At 39.5% G+C, this 15,946-nt stretch overlaps 1 protein-coding gene across 2 annotated transcripts in view; it reads right to left on the minus strand.

Annotated features, from left to right (window-relative positions):
• Positions 1 to 15,946, minus strand: part of SACS (sacsin molecular chaperone) — a 56,986-nt gene that overhangs the window by 21,262 nt on the left and 19,778 nt on the right. For both annotated transcript variants that reach the window (XM_065730116.1, XM_065730117.1), the window contains 3 exons: positions 6,740 to 6,890; positions 4,471 to 4,558; positions 3,142 to 3,227 (listed from right to left, as the gene is read on the minus strand). In XM_065730116.1, coding sequence (XP_065586188.1) covers positions 3,142 to 3,227; positions 4,471 to 4,558; positions 6,740 to 6,890 — 325 coding nt within the window. The remainder of the gene's footprint in view (positions 1 to 3,141; positions 3,228 to 4,470; positions 4,559 to 6,739; positions 6,891 to 15,946) is intronic.

A 15,946-nucleotide genomic window follows, 5' to 3' on the forward strand; every position in this document is an offset into this window, starting at 1 on the left:
GAGCAGTTAGCAAGATGAATGTTCAAGTTGCATTCCAACTGTTGTCAATAATGAACAGTAATAAATGAGTAATAAACTCACTGATTTCTAGGATAGTGTTTTAAAGTGATAAGTCCTCATTTTCCCCTTCACAAAAATATTTTCAGTCCATAAAGTACATAACAAATTAACCAAAATAATTTATTTTTAACGTCAGTTCTACATCATTTAAAATCAAGACAAGATAGCAAGGAAAACACCCAGTTGAGCATATGCTTTAAACAGAATCTCTATGTGTAGTACTTAATTTTAAATAATAATAATTTTTTCCAAAATAATTAACACAATCATGCAAGAAGATGCAGAAAAACAGCCGAAGTCTTTAGAAACACGAACTCAGAAGGGAAACTAACAAGTAGCCAAGGACTCGCATTCATTCTGTGGCACAATTGACTTTAACAGCAATATACTTGAAGAATATTAACACTGAAATCAAATTCAACAGACCAGCAAAATTCCTAGTTCTAAGCCCTTCCTAACAGACAGTTAACTCTGATCTGAAAAACATGAAAAGATGAACATTTATAATATTAGATCTAACTGTCTGCTTTCTAAGGATATTATCCTATCCTTTTTCATGCTAGAATGAGAAAATGAGTTTCACTTTTTAAGAAATTATGAACCCTTCATGATGCAAATGTACACTATAGGTTCAACTAGTGTTCAGTATTATTTACACAGTAAAAATGGTAGGTGTCTGTTCACAGAATGGATACTATCGAAAAATATATCCATGATGCAAGCTGCCAAACCTTCCAAGACAACAGGGTTTGTCGTCTTCTGTCACTCATTTTATTGTGTTTTCTGTACAGAAAAAACACATCTGTAACAAATCCCATCTAGTCAGAAACTGGAATTCCCACATACCAGAGAAATGAATTCCCTACCAGCCAAGCCATGATATATTCTGGACAAGTACGTTATTCAAATATGAAATTATCAGATGAAATGCCCTTCAAAAGTAAAACTGACAGTTCAACATGTTAGAATGGAAAGCTACGATAAATTAGCCAAGTCATCTTTCCCATTGCTAAACTTATCGAAATCAGTGTGAACTGTTTAGCATTATCTGTGTTTTGAGATCATAGGGGTTGGAAGGGACCTCAAGAGATCATCGAGTCCAACCCTCTGCCAAAGCAGGTTCCCTACACCAGGTCGCACAGGTAGGCATCCAGGTGGGTCTTGAATATCTCCAGAGGAGACTCCATAACCCCCCTGTGCAGCTGTGCCAGTGCTCCGTCACCCTCACCATAAAGAAGTTCTTGCACACATTCGTGCAGAACCTCCTGTGCTGCAGTTTCTGTCCATTTCCCCGTGTCCTGTCTCCACACATTTCTGAAAAGAGTCTGGCCTCGACACTTTGTCCCCCACACCTCAGATTTTTTATAAACCTGGATCAGGTCCCCTCTCAATCTTCTTTTCTCAAAGCTAAAGAGACCCAGTTCACTTAGCCTTTCTTCATAGGGGAGATCCTCCAGGCCCTTCACCAGCTTTGTGGCCCTGCGCTGGACACTTTCCAAGAGATCCCTGTCTTTTTTTATACTGAGGAGCCCAGAACTGGACACAGTACTCCAGATGAGGCCTCACCAGGGCAGAATAGAGGGGGAGGATCACCTCCATTGACCTGCTGGCCACGCTCTTTTTAATGCATCTCAGAATGCCATTGGCCCTCTTGGCCACGAGAGCACACTGCTGGCTCATGGTCAACCTGTTGTCCACCAGGACACCCAGGTCCCTCTCTACAGAGTTCCTCTCCAGCAGCTCACCCCCCAGCCTGTACTGGTGCATGCAATTATTCTTCCCTAGGTGCAAGACTCTACACTTGCTTTTGTTAAATTTCATCCCGTTTCTGACTGCTCAGCTTTCCAGCCTGTCCAGGTCTTGCTGAATGGCAGCACAGCCTTCAGGTGTGTCAGCCAATCCTCCCAATTTCGTATCATCAGCAAACTTGCTGAGGGTGGCCGCTATCCCCTCATCAAGATCATTGATGAAGATGTTGAACAAGACTCGATGCAGCACGGACCCCTGGGGGACACCACTGGTTACAGGCCTCCAACGACAATCCTCTGCGCTCTGCCTGTCAGCCAGTTCTCAACACACTTCACTGTCCACTCGTCTACCCCACACTTCTTAGCTTTGTTATAAGGATGTCATGCGAGACAATATCAAATGCCTTGCTGATGTCCAGAGTTAAGCGAGATAAAGCCCATTCTACCTGTTCCCCATCTTATTAATTGAAATCTTATTAATTATTAATCTTATTAATTGAAAATAATCTCTCTCTTAGGTCACTGCTATGATTTTTAACCTGTGGTTTGCCCATGTAATATTCAGCATTCAAACACAGAGCACTGCAACTTAATGCGCCCTAGTGCCAGCATACTTAAATCTCCTAGACAAATTATAAAGCAATATAATGATGCTAACTTCAGTTTAGAAGAAAAACCAATATTCATTCATTAATAACCTATTTACAGAATAAAAATATTTTTATGCCCATACAAAACCAATGAGTTCATTATTTTTGCTGCTCCAAAACAGTCTCCCAAAAGTCACTCAAAGATGTCTCTTGTAAGTGTACTTAATCTTACTTCGAGACTGTGATACCATTGTAGCTCATTGGGGAAAAGCATATTTATTTAACATGAAATTCCAAAGCAATATTTTATATTAGATTCTCAGGCTTATCCCAGTCTTACACTGAGATAAGTCCCACAGAACTGCATAAACTTTTTATGTACTTTTTAATAGTTTACAGCAGAAATAAATATAATAGCGAGCAAACTAAACATTTTAGACAGCTCATTCACAATTAAATCAAACACTTCATGATTAAACTCACATCTGTTTTTTATCTCTTTTTTACTAATTATAATGGCACTGGTGACAAGCAAGCTCAAAGACTACGTTAAACAACAAAAAAAAACCACAACCCACTTTGCTTTGTTCACAGAAACAGAAATATTTATCTACTGTACTAGAATCTGATGAAGACAGATTTTAATACTTCAAATCTTCCATAAACATTTGCTGGAAAGCATTAAACTAATAGCAGTGTGTCGTGCACATTGATTTCTTCTAAAAATACCATTTATTGTATACCTTAAGAATCTGTCCTCCTTCTGGGTATCTTCTTAAAATATCCTTAAGAAAATCAACAAGTGGTGGAGTTGTTTGTCCAAAATGACCTAAAAACAGACACAACAACAACAAAAAATCTGTGTTATTATTCTACTATGCTTTTACTATCAGGTTTAAGAAAAGAAACACCAAAAAATTACTTCAAATTTTGTTTTACATTAACTTACGACCTGATATTATAACATCCTAAAAAAAAAATGCAGTCGGTGTTAATGTTAGTATGACATTTCATAACTGGGTGAAACAAACCTGATAGCTAAGGCTTTGAGTCATTTATATCCCAATTAACAACTACTGAAATTTCAAATGCAGCAACTTTCAAACACAACGTCCAAGTCTTAAAAAAACTGGTTCAGCTTCAGAGCTGACCCTGCTTTAAGAAGAAAGGTGAAGTAGAGACGTCTTGATATCCCAGTAAAAATGATTATTCTCCAACTATAAAAAAAGTATTATGCATTACACGATAGACACCACTGATGAATTAACACAGAGGTGTCTTGAATGGTCTTCAGAGTACATTAGCAATCAACATGCTTAGCCCTACTTATCATGGCCTCTATGAAGTTACAAATTCAGGGACTTCCTTGAATCACTTGATTTAAGAAAAAAAAACCTCAGAACTTACACAGGCAGAAGTCTGGTATTGAAGCCTTCAGTTACTTTGGACTGATTCACATCAGAGTGAAAGGCTCGGAAAAGTTAAGTGCTTTATCTAGATATGGAATCCTTACAGTAGTAGTTCTTAAGAAAATCTCACAGCCAAATATTCAAGCAAAAAAAACAGCAAGTTTTTCCTTTCCATTAAGGATTTCATAGGACTACTTATAATGTATTCCACATATACTTGCATGATCAAAAAAAAAAAAAGGTTAGAAAGAGGAAAAAACTCTTTACTTGAAATCTATCAATGCCATATACCAAATAAGAGAAAGAAAATTGTTTCACGTCATAGAAACTTAGAGTCCATTTTCACAGGAGTTTTTAAACCATTACAGGTTCTTTAGAGATAAAACACGAACTTGTAGCTAATATACAAGTACCCTACTTTCCTGTCACCAGAAAACCATTAGTCAGTAAATCTGTGGTTAATATAAGCTAAGAAACACAGCTTTTTTGTAACACCAAACTTCTTCATACATTACCACGTTTCATTCCCTTGTAATGGATACTTAAAACATACAAAAATGCATTGCTTCCCATTTAAAATATAATAATATCTATTAATTCCAGGCTGCATTAGAAAACATTTGTACCTTCTACTTCATAAAAAGAGACAAGTATTTTTCATACCTCCTCCTTTCAATGCTTCTGACTGAAGCTTTAGAAAAATTTGATGTTGAGACTTTTGAAGATCTACAATCTTGATATCATCAGACAACTGAAACAGAAAAACAGATCTTGGTCAAAATACTTGGAAGTGTGTGTAATCTAGTTTAGTTTTATTCCATACATATTTATGCTGTGAAGCCTGGTTTTATCTAGAAGTACACAAATACTCCCCAGCATCTAGTATTCAGTTTAGCAGCACTCTCAGTCTCTGTTGTCTAGGATGGCTTCCTATGCCTAATGTCTGATTGGTACTCTTCAGATGATGCACTGGTCTGATAGTAACAAGAACAAATGGAGGTAAATAAATTAAGTAGAAAAATGTCTGCAGAAGCCTACTAAGTGCAAAAAAAAGCCTTCTTTTTTTTTCACTTGAGAAGCTACATGCTCCGCAAACTTCTGGAAGCGTGCAGTTACTGTTCTAAGGTATATGCCCACTCAGAAAATAAATATACAGAAGAAATACATGATCTATGTACTCCAAAAAGTAGATATGGGTAGGGTATTTCAAGGTGATTTTTAGAGTATGAGTACGTCACTGAAAAATCCCTGAGAAATTTGACAATCTCATCTCACTTTTACCTCTAGATGCAAACCAATGGAGTCAATGGGAACATGCCAAAGAAACGAGGACAAACTAAGCAACAAAATCCTTAGCAGCCATTGGGAAAAGCATCATGGTTTTGTTATATGGTTTCAGTCTACTATGGGAGACCCAGTCAAATATGACACGATGCACAAACATAAAGGGATAACAAATAACAAATGTGTAATCAGAAGTTGTATTGAGTTAATTTGAAAACTAAGCAGTTGAAATTAGTCTCAGCTTATAGTAAGCTAACAATTTTATTATGCAAAGTCGTATTATTATATTGCCTCAATTTACAGTAAAGTTCAGGTCTACTTTCTCCCTTCAGTGACTAAAAACAAATGACTAGGAAGAAGTTAGTGCTCACACAGAAATGTTTACAATCAAAATACATTTAATAAGCAGAAAGTTCCAGTCCACAGCACATAGTCATAATTTTAAAACATTAATTGGAAACACATTTATTTTCAATTGCATCAGCTTTATAAAGTATTTACAGCAACAGTACACTTATTGTATGATCCTACATAAATGCTGTACTTGAGCTGAGCATATCTCAAGATGAAAAATCACTTAGAATGGGTATACCACTCAGGATTCAATAAAATACAAAAGAATCCAGACAATGCTGTAACCCATCAGCAAATATGAAAGGGAGAGAATAGCCAGCTTTTCTCTGGTTGTATTTTTGTACCCAAAACACCAGCAGTAACTAGACAAATTAACAGGTTCTAATTAGTAGATTAATGCTTCGTTATTGGAAAAGTCTGCCCAAGGAGGTAGTGGAGTCACTGTCCCTGGAGGTTTTTCAAGAGAAGGATAGCTGTTGCACTGAGTGACAAAGTTTAGAGCAGTCACAGCCACAGGCTGATGGCTGGGTTCAATGATCTTAAGGTCTTTCCAACATTAGTGATTCTGAGACTCTATAAGGTGCTATGTGAAAGAAATATTGGATATTACTTAACACCTGGTAACAGCTGTGATGGAAAAAATGACATAGCAACAAAATAAAGAAAAAAATAAACAAGCATTCAAAACCTTGAGAAGGATTTTCAAGATTACTGCAACACAGAATGCCTGTTCACGTGGATATTTTTAAATGTTAACCGGAAGCATGTATCTGAGAACAGCTACTATAGCCTGCTTACTGACTGCTCCTGCCAAAACATTGAAGTCTGTGTCAGACAGAGCTGTACTAGTATCTCAGCTTACAGATGGGTTTTAGAGGGTGATACTCTAAAATACCTTCCTCCCAAAACAGGAAGGCCTTTATAGAGTGCAGAATCAAGGATGGAAAAAATAGTTCGAAAAAAAATAATAATTCAAAACTCAAAACATGTAAGAGATGAGTTCCCTGAGCAGTACATCTACTAGCACCTGGTTCTCCATGCTTCGAGCATCCCTGCGCCATACCGAAGTCCAGTTCCCAGCCTGCTTTCCCCTCCCAGCTCCATCCCACCCCACCGACACCTCCAGGCAGTACGGACGGAGCTGGCCGAGCAGCGCCGAGCCGATGACCTCCGCTTGATGCTTTTCCACGGCACAAGGTCACCCGCTCATCCGCTCCTCTCCTGCGTGCCTACACCTCAATTTCCGCCCCGTGCGGGCAGCAGGCAGGACCCCCCGCACCCGCCCCGCTCTCACCTCTCGCCCGCAGTGCCACAGCCGCTGCCGGGCAGCAGGGAAGCCGGCATCCGCGTCGATCCGCGCCTTCACGTCGCCCACATCCGCGGAGGGCGGCAGCTCGAACGTCCTGCAGCCCAGGCAGCCATGGAGGACGGTGACCCGGGCCAGCCTGCGCCAACACAGAGAGAGACGCCGCCTGAGGAGCGCTGCCCCAGCGCCCACCCGCAGCCCCTCCACGAGACGGAGACGCGAGGCTGCCGCCGCAGCTCCCGGCCCGGTGGCGGGATGGGGCAGCGCCCGCACCCGCGACCTCGTCCCGTCCCGTCCCGTCCCGCCCCGCCGCCACTCACATGCCCGCAGCGCACAAAGGACCGTTAGCTGCTACCGCCGCTCCCCAAGCGGGGAAGGGGAGGGGCTCGCCCTGTGCTCTGCGCTGTGAAGGAAGAGGAAGAAGGAGGAGGAGAAAGCGGGGCTGCCGGGGAGGTGCAACCGGCTCCGTGCAGGGAGGATGCCGGAGCCCGTTGGCTTTGGTCCTGCGGCTTCCAGCCTCAAAAAGCAGTGTGTTCCCAATAGGTAGGAAGAGCTTACTCCAGCCCCTCAAGGAGTGGAAGCAAAGGATGCAGTGGTAGTGTTGCAGTTGTTTTCACTCAGCCTGTACCAAAGCTCAGTGATAACCAACACGCTCATTGGGAAAGGAAGTTCTGTAAAATTCTGAGCTGGATGTTGGTGGACGGAGGAAACAACTTAATGACCGTCCGTGTGGAAACAGCTGAAGCACTCGCTGCATGAGTCTTTAAAGGCAAAGCCTGCTTCTTATCTCTCTGACACATTTCGAGGAGGGGAGTAGCCAAGAATGGGAACTAAGCAGATAATTAGGAACTACAGTTAGGAAGTCAATCTACTCAGGTCCATATACACAGATGGGATTCACCAGAGTCTTAAATGCAGACCAATGTGACTGTGAGGCTATCTGGGGAATGTGCCACCTGTGCAAAAGCACAATGACCAGCACAGGATCGTGGATGGAAAAGAAGGCCTGTCTTAATGGAGGCCTAAAAGGATGCTGAAAGGAATTTAAGGCCACTAGACGTCAGATCTGAGAGGTAACACGGAGAACATCCACTTGGAATCTGCATAAAATATGTGAAAGACAAAAATGTAACAACGAAAGTTAAGCACCAATTAACAAGGATATAATCAACTCTTAACTACCCTACACGATGAAATGACCAAGTATGTAGATGTGCATGGGAACTTCTTCTCAGTGCAGTGACTGAGCTCTGGCACAGCTGCACAGAGAGGTGGTGGAGTCTCCTTCTATGGAGACATTCAAAACCAGCCTGGACGCCTACCTGTGCAACCTGGGCTAGGGAGCTGCTTTGGCAGGGGGTTGGACTCGATGACCTCTAGAGCTCCCTTCCAACCCCTACAATTCTGTGATTCTGTGAGACAAAATCCGTAGATGAAAAACACCTCAACTTTAGCATGGCTTTTGAAACTGTAGCCAGCATTCATGTCTGGAATATGAAAACATATGGGCTGGGACTGAGAAGGTAGGTTGAAATATTGACTACCGAGACTAAGAACTTGTACAAAGCAGGGTATTTAGGCAGTTGCACTGGGTAGGTGTGATACAATTCAACATCTCCAACAGTTGCCTAGATGAAAAGTACACAAACACTAAGCAAACTTGCAGCAGGCACACATACAGCAGCAGTCAGAGCTTTCTCTTGTTACCTAAGGTCTATTAAAGACAAGCTTTAATATGACTGATAAAGAAATGAATTAACTGTTCTGCTGTATGACAACTGGTATATTGAGGAGGAAAAAAAAAGGAAATTGCTTTTTGTCCTTGCAGGCATTCGTTAAAACTGACAGTAGGGAGGTATGATTTGCAAGAGATTTATGATAATGTGATAATATCATGGCAAGGTAAATGAAGAAATACCTGACTGAGTGACCTCTGTGGTGTCTATCCCAGTGAGCACCAACATAAGCACAAGCTTTGACAAGTCAAGTTTGGGAAAGTTGTTCTGCAACCTCAGAAGAGATCCTATTTGGGGCCTTAATTTCTTATCAGAGAGAAGAGGAGGGTCCTGTTTTTGCTACATGCCTGGTGCAGAGAAGCCTCATATAGGAATGCTGGTCTAGGTTGGTGACAGTTCTGTAGATCAGTGTTAGTTGCTCACCATCTTCAGTATGATACCCTCTGTCACCATGGTATTGCCATGCTGAGCTCCTGGTGGCTGGTGAGGTGGCATTGCTCCTGTAATGGGTCAACTAGTACAAAAGTGCCTTTCTATAAATGTGGGTATTTTTATTTATATAATTCATATTTATATTAATTAATTGATTATATTAATAAAATAATATATTTAATCCAATTGATGGATTGAATACTGTTTGCATGTAACAGTAACATTAACAACAAAACAAGCAGTAATTAATTGGAATCCTTTTTTATGCTGTGATAGCACAGCTCAGTGACCCATGTACTTTTCATCAGTAGTTTCCCTGTGCAAATCAGTCTTCAAGAGGTTTAGTTCATCTGTCATCCAAAGAAAAACTTTAAGAAACTTATGGAAAGGGGCAACAAAAGCATCCAAAGTTATTTTTTTGCAACGTCCTGCCTGAGTCCACGGACTGTGCCTCCATAAACCTTGGGAACTGATGGGCTGAACAACAACCCTGCTTTAAAATACTTGGAGAATGCCAGGCTGAATGAAGCAGCAGAGAGAAGTCTAGAAGGTAGATGATCAGCAGATCAAGGGCAGTGAGTCCCTGCTCAGTGCTGATGAGGCTGGATATTGCAAACAAAGGTCATCAACTACAAATAAATAAATAAATAAATAAATAAAGCTGAGGGACTTGGGCTTGTTTAGTCAAACGAAGAGAGACTGAGGTATTATCTGGTAGCATCCTGCAACTGCCTGAAGGGCAGTTACAAGCACGATGGAACCAACACTTAAAAGTGAAGGACAGTAACAAGAAGCAACGGTAACAAAATTGCAGCTTGGGTGCTTCAAGTTAGACATCAAGAAGAGGGGATCACTAGGAGAGTAAAGAGATGCTGCAAGAGTTGCCTGGGGGCATTCTAGGTATTTGGAGAATTTCTGGGCTTAGACATGGCTGACTTGGTTTTCCTTGGAGCAGGAAGCTAAACCTGAGATCTCTACAGGAGTTTGAGGACCTCCAATCAACATTTGTCATTCATTCCCACTCACTCTAGATTCCAGACCCTGATTATAGACTTTACTCAGTATGAGTGTGAAAACACTATGAGCTATGTGGCAGCAACAGAGAGCAGAATTTCTGTGAGGAAGGAAAATTGATACAGTGAGTGTGTTTGCATGAAATTTACCAAGCTAAGGCAAACAGCAGTGGATCAGGCTATTAGAATAAAATGAAGCCTAAAAAACCACTGTCAAACGGATCAAAATCAGCATCTAGATAGACAACCTTGCCACTGCTGCAACATCTTATTTCAAATTAAAAAAGATGAATCAAATCCTTTACTATTAGTTTAAGTTTCTCTTCATTTCTTATTTAATCTTCCTACTTTTCCATCTTGTTGTGCCCCCTTCAACTGTTTCTGTCATCAAAGAATTTTTCATATACCCATGCAAATGAAATGGGTGACTTTGCAGTCTGTTTGTAGCTTTATGGTTTGACAGATGCACAAGTGTTAATGACTGACCAAAGTGGAAGGAGAGAAACATGGTGAATTCACATCCACATTGCCTCCGGAGCTGTTGAACCACCAAACCACACTGGCAAAATCTAATTCTTTACTAAAGGTGGTATAGAACTGAAGCCATGAAAGTTCTCCACAAAGGAGTGTAAGACCTGAGCTCCTGGAAATTAGCCATATTTGGTATCCTCATAGTTACAAAGGAGACTACTTTTTCATACTGGTAGGACATTTTTACTAATTTCTATTTAATGTGTGAAACTTTTCATTTGTCTCTACCATATGTTTTCTATTACTGCTTTCCCTTATGATCAGTTGCTGGCTTTGGTTCTTTTTTCTGTCCATCCATATGAAAGCAAGATGGTCAACCTCTTAACAAACTAAGCATGACTAGGGCATGCGTACCAACACAGATTTTGATTATCTGCATTGTTTAATTGTTGTGTTTCTCAGTACAGTTTGACCCAAAACCACCAACAACCTTCAGGATTATGACCAGCCATAGATCATAAACCAATGATTACTTCTGACATACAGAACAGACAAAAACATTTGGTTTTAGGTGGGTGTTAAGTTTTTTAGGCATGAGCTGTGTTATGTCACCTCCCTTCAGAGTTCTAGCACCGTCTTTAGGGCTTTGCTTCTTTATTATTTACTGTTGATGAATGAGCCTCTCATTGATTCCAGTGGTGCCAAAATTTCAAGTTACCATTTTTATGACAAATTTCTATCAAGAGAAGTCACTGATTTCAGTAACAAAGAAGAAAACAAACAAAAAATAAATACCAGATCCAAAGAATGATGAAAAAAACATGCTCCTAAACTGGAGGGGGAGGGAGGAGAGAAAACTACAATTTGAGTAGAAACCTATTAGAAAAACTTATTTTTTTCCTGATAGCTAGACAAAAACCTCCTAGAAAAGTGACTACTTAGAAATTATACTGCTTGATGAAAAAGAATTACTATTTCTGATTTGCACACTTTGAGGATCAACAAAAAAACTTTTTTTTAATTATTCTTATTTTTAGTCCTGCTTATCCCTTTGGAAAATAGAACTAGGAAGGTATGTAAGGTCTTAATCACAATGTTTCCAAGCAGAACAGCACTTGGATTTAAAAATACATATGGAAATTTTTCCTGTATCCATAAATAAGTGTTTTGTTTGGTTCAGAATAAGGTCATATAGCCTATATATAAATGGACATGCAATAGAAAAAAAAAAAGAAAAGAGTCTCTGCTGTACTGAAGTATTTTTATCAAATACATTGAAAGTAATATTTCCTTTAATACAGAAAAACCTGTGTTGCAATGTGATCTTACATTGAGAGTAATTTAAAATAAGTGAGCAGCAGCAGAAAGAGATGAATTCAAGGCCATTCTTTCCTTATCATTGTGCATCAAAAGACAGAATGCAGACTGCAAAAGGAAAAGTGCCGAGAAACAAATAGCGTGAGGTTAGCAATAGAAGAGAAAAGCCACTGCAGTACAGTGTCATCCAGTGCAGCAAATATTCTGCGGTGCTGGCAAGCAAGTAGGAGTGACTCAACAGCTACATTTATTTGAGACAGCACATAGGAAACATAAAGCCAAAGATTTCTATGACACAGTAAGCACTTAATTTCATTCTCAACCCAGCTCTTTGTTTCTAACAGATGTTTTCAATGCTGCATCATAAATATTTCTGATCAGCCAGAGACTGTAGCTTGCATTGGCATGCAGACACTGGCAGGACCTTGCTTTATCCCTCCTTACCAATTCCTTTTCAAGAAGTTTGAGTCTAAACCTATCATTTGCTGATGACACATGCGCTACTCATTGGGAAAACACCTCCTTCTGGAGAGTGGATTTCTACTTATTTGAATAGCTCTATTAACAGACAACTTTTTACATTTTTTCTTATCTGAAATCACTAAACAGGCATTAATTATATCTAGTACAATTGACAAAAGATAATTTTACTATAGTTTGATGCAGCAAGTTTGAATCAGTTCTCCTTTCTCTTCGGTCTTCATATGAAACTGTTTTAGCCACCTTCTAAGCCAAACAGCTCCATGATCATGGCCTAGTAAAATGTGCAAGAACTAGAGGAAAGTGTTCTTATTCCCTTTGCAAGCTGATGTGTTTCTAAATACACACTCTAGAGGCCAAATATTTAAAGAACACAACAGTTTTGAAATACTAACAACAAACAAAAGATTTAAGTGCACAGGGGCCAAGGACAGTAATTCATTTCCATGTAATAGTTTTATCCTCCCGCTTATTTCTTTTAGTGTTCAAGCCAGTTCCTTGGATGGCGCTGAGGAAATGTCAAGGGAAAGCCCTTAAGAGAACAAGAAACTTGTATACTCTTTGCTAAAAAACAGCAGAGCAAGAAGGCACATAGAAGTGGTAGAATTTCAAAATCTTCTCAGATGTATAAGTACATCTTCCTCTTAGATCTACCTCTGCGATGAGAGTATATTACGTCCTTTAAGAGAAGACCTAACTTTGCTCTTAACTACAGTACAACAACCATTACTCCACAGATTTGAATTGCTAAAAATCATGGGGGTTTTCCATCCCAGATAGTTCAAATCATAAAAATGTCAAATAAAAACATCAGTGATAAAATATCCTCTTCAATTGCTCTTCAGAGAATTGCCTGAAGAGTCCTTGCAGTATTACAAGTACTGCTGTTGACACATGTTTTTCAATAATAGTCATTTTCTTATAGCCTTTGGTGACAAGAAAAGGATCAGATTTAGAACACTCATTTTAACTTTGCAACACCAAAAAACAGAGGTTAAATCTGCACATGGATTTCAGTGTCTAAAGTAAGTTTTGAAATACCATAACGAATCCAGTCTAGGCCTCCATATGGGGCACAAAGTAATCAGACTATCAAGGGCATTTCTTCCATACTACATGGACAGTTTTCCTGTTTTCATTTCAGAATACTTAATGAAGCTAACATCTTTCTAATTAAAGTGAGGAAAATCCACTCAATAACAGTAAAATGAGATCAATATCCCCAGATTACACATTCTAAGAAGTATTTCTCTATCTCTGTGCTAGAGGATTACTTCTGAATACTGCATCTATTCATGCTCCAGAGTTTCAGAATATTTTCCAGGTATCAATGAGCAGAATTCTATGTATCTGGATAAAATATCAAACAGAATAAGATTCAAGACATGTCATCTTCATAAATTATGACAGCTCACAACTTCAAAAGCCTCTGAGAGTGTCTGTGTATGTCTGTGCATCAAATAAGTGGATGGTACCCAGTAATCATAGAACCACAGAATGGCTGAGGTTGGAAGGGACCTTAAAGATAATCTACATCCAATCTCCCTGCCCCAGGCTACACAGAATCCCATCCAACCTGGTCTTGAGTGCCTCCAGAGATAGGGGATCCACAGCCTCTTTGGGCAACCTATGCCAGCACCTCACCACCCTCTGAGTAGAAAATTATTCTAGCAGCTAGCTTTCTATCAGTTCTACCTCCTTCCTAGAAGCTTTTAAAATACTGAGACAAGCAACAGATTATCCTTCAGACCACAGCAGAACAATGGGTGGTGCAAAGGAAAAAACATGAGAGCAAGGAAGGCTTTGTGAGAGGAAGGGAAGAAAAGGGGAAGGAACAATATAGAGCATCCCCTTCTGGGAAAACGCAAAGAAGAAGTGAAAGGGACTCTTGGTTTGCCTGACAAGTCCAGTTCCAAAGCCGTGATACCTTCAAGTAAACACTGCTCAGTTTTAGCTCATACACAAGAATCCCTCATCAGGAGCCAGAGACAGTTCTTCCATTTCCTGTCCTACATGAAGGAGCATGGGGAAGGGTACCCTACACCCCAATGCATTTCACTCTACTTTTTGATTTTTGGGTAGAACATCTATAACTACCCCTTTTCCTGGTTCAAGCATTATCACCCAATTTAACAAACTCTTACAGTTTGAATTTGTTGAACTAGCTTGGCTCATTTTGACAGATTTGAGGCACAAAACAACTACAGGGGCCATTGGTACCCTCAGAGCTGGGGTCGTGCTACCCTACAGCTTCACCAAAGACAAAGTATAAATACATCCTAACTGCCTACACTGAAGTTAATGGCAGAATTTCACTAGCTGGGGTTAGGGTGCTTTTGGAAATGCTGTCCTTGTTTAAATCTCTATCAATGAGACAGTACAGATGATGGATAGCCCTTGGTGCGCCACTGTATATTTGGACAAAATTGATGCAAGAAAAGTCAAGGGATTTTTCCACAAATGCTTTTTTTTTTCACAAAGAGATCGAACAACTACAGAGGTTATAGGGTGGATTTTGCCACAACACCACAGATGGTATGCTTATTTATCACACATATATATTCACATTTACACATATACTTTTATGGAAAGTGTTAAATGCAGTGAATCTATTATTATAATTGTAAAATTTCTATTGAAACATGGGTATGCCAGCTGTAAAGTTACCCAAGCTTGTGCTGATTTCTCTCCAATTAACCTGTTTGTACCTGTCCTGAACAGTAGACAATGTACAAAAAAAATCCTGCTTTGATAAGAACTTTCACAGTCCATTAAGAATGGATTAGCAGGTGATGGCGTGCATGAACTGAAGCTGTGGTGTGACTGCATCTTCTTTGAGCATCTGCATCACACTGCTGCAGTGCACTCTGTTCCTGCCATCATAGATTTGCTTAAAGCACTTCAGTAGACGAAGACTTTTGTGAATACATGGAAATGAGATTAAGTACAGCAGGTTCTGTAAGGAACCTGCTTTAGCAGGGGGTTGGACTAGCTGATCTCCAGGTCCCTTCCAACCACTACTATTCTCTAATTCTGTGTTTCATACTGCAGCAAAACCCATCTATAGCTTAATTAGTGAAGCTTTTCTGTAAAAGCCATTCATTTTAGTCAGCTCTAAAAGCTTCATTATTGTCATTATATTGCATTTATGTGTTGATAGAAAGAGGAATGAGGATAGTAACGTAAGGGAATTGCACTCCTATTACCATGAATTAAATTAGTACAAAATACATGTACATAAAAGTTCAAAACCTTCAAAGACAAAAGCTGAAGTGGAATTCTGCACATCAGCTACTGTATTTAAATATAATGCACAAATCCTGTGAATATCCATCTGGCAGCAGCGTCTTGTTATAGACACAGAAAAATAAAAAACATGCTGTAATGACATCTATTTGCAGTAGACTTGCTGGAAAAAGGGCATACACCAAATTTTGAGAAGTAAATACAGCAACACAAAGTCAACAGGGATCTTCTAAATTTTGTGAACAGACTTACTTGTTGACCACAATTAAAAATAACTAGGAACTATATCAATATTAAAGTTGAAGGTCAGATAACATATTGTACCAAGATCTTTGAGAGCTGTAATTTTTTTCTAATTGATCGATACTGATAATAATAATAATAAAGATGCTCATTGAGGAGTCTGAGATTTCACTGTACAGTCTAATTGAAACTCAGTTTAATTGAAACTTACATAAAACACATGAACTATGTGAAACCAAATAAGCAGAAGTCATTAT

This window comes from Cyrtonyx montezumae, unplaced genomic scaffold (genome assembly GCF_038088225.1).
Source record: "Cyrtonyx montezumae isolate F1298 unplaced genomic scaffold, pur_monq_1.0 scaffold_12, whole genome shotgun sequence".
Lineage (NCBI taxonomy): Eukaryota > Metazoa > Chordata > Aves > Galliformes > Odontophoridae > Cyrtonyx > Cyrtonyx montezumae.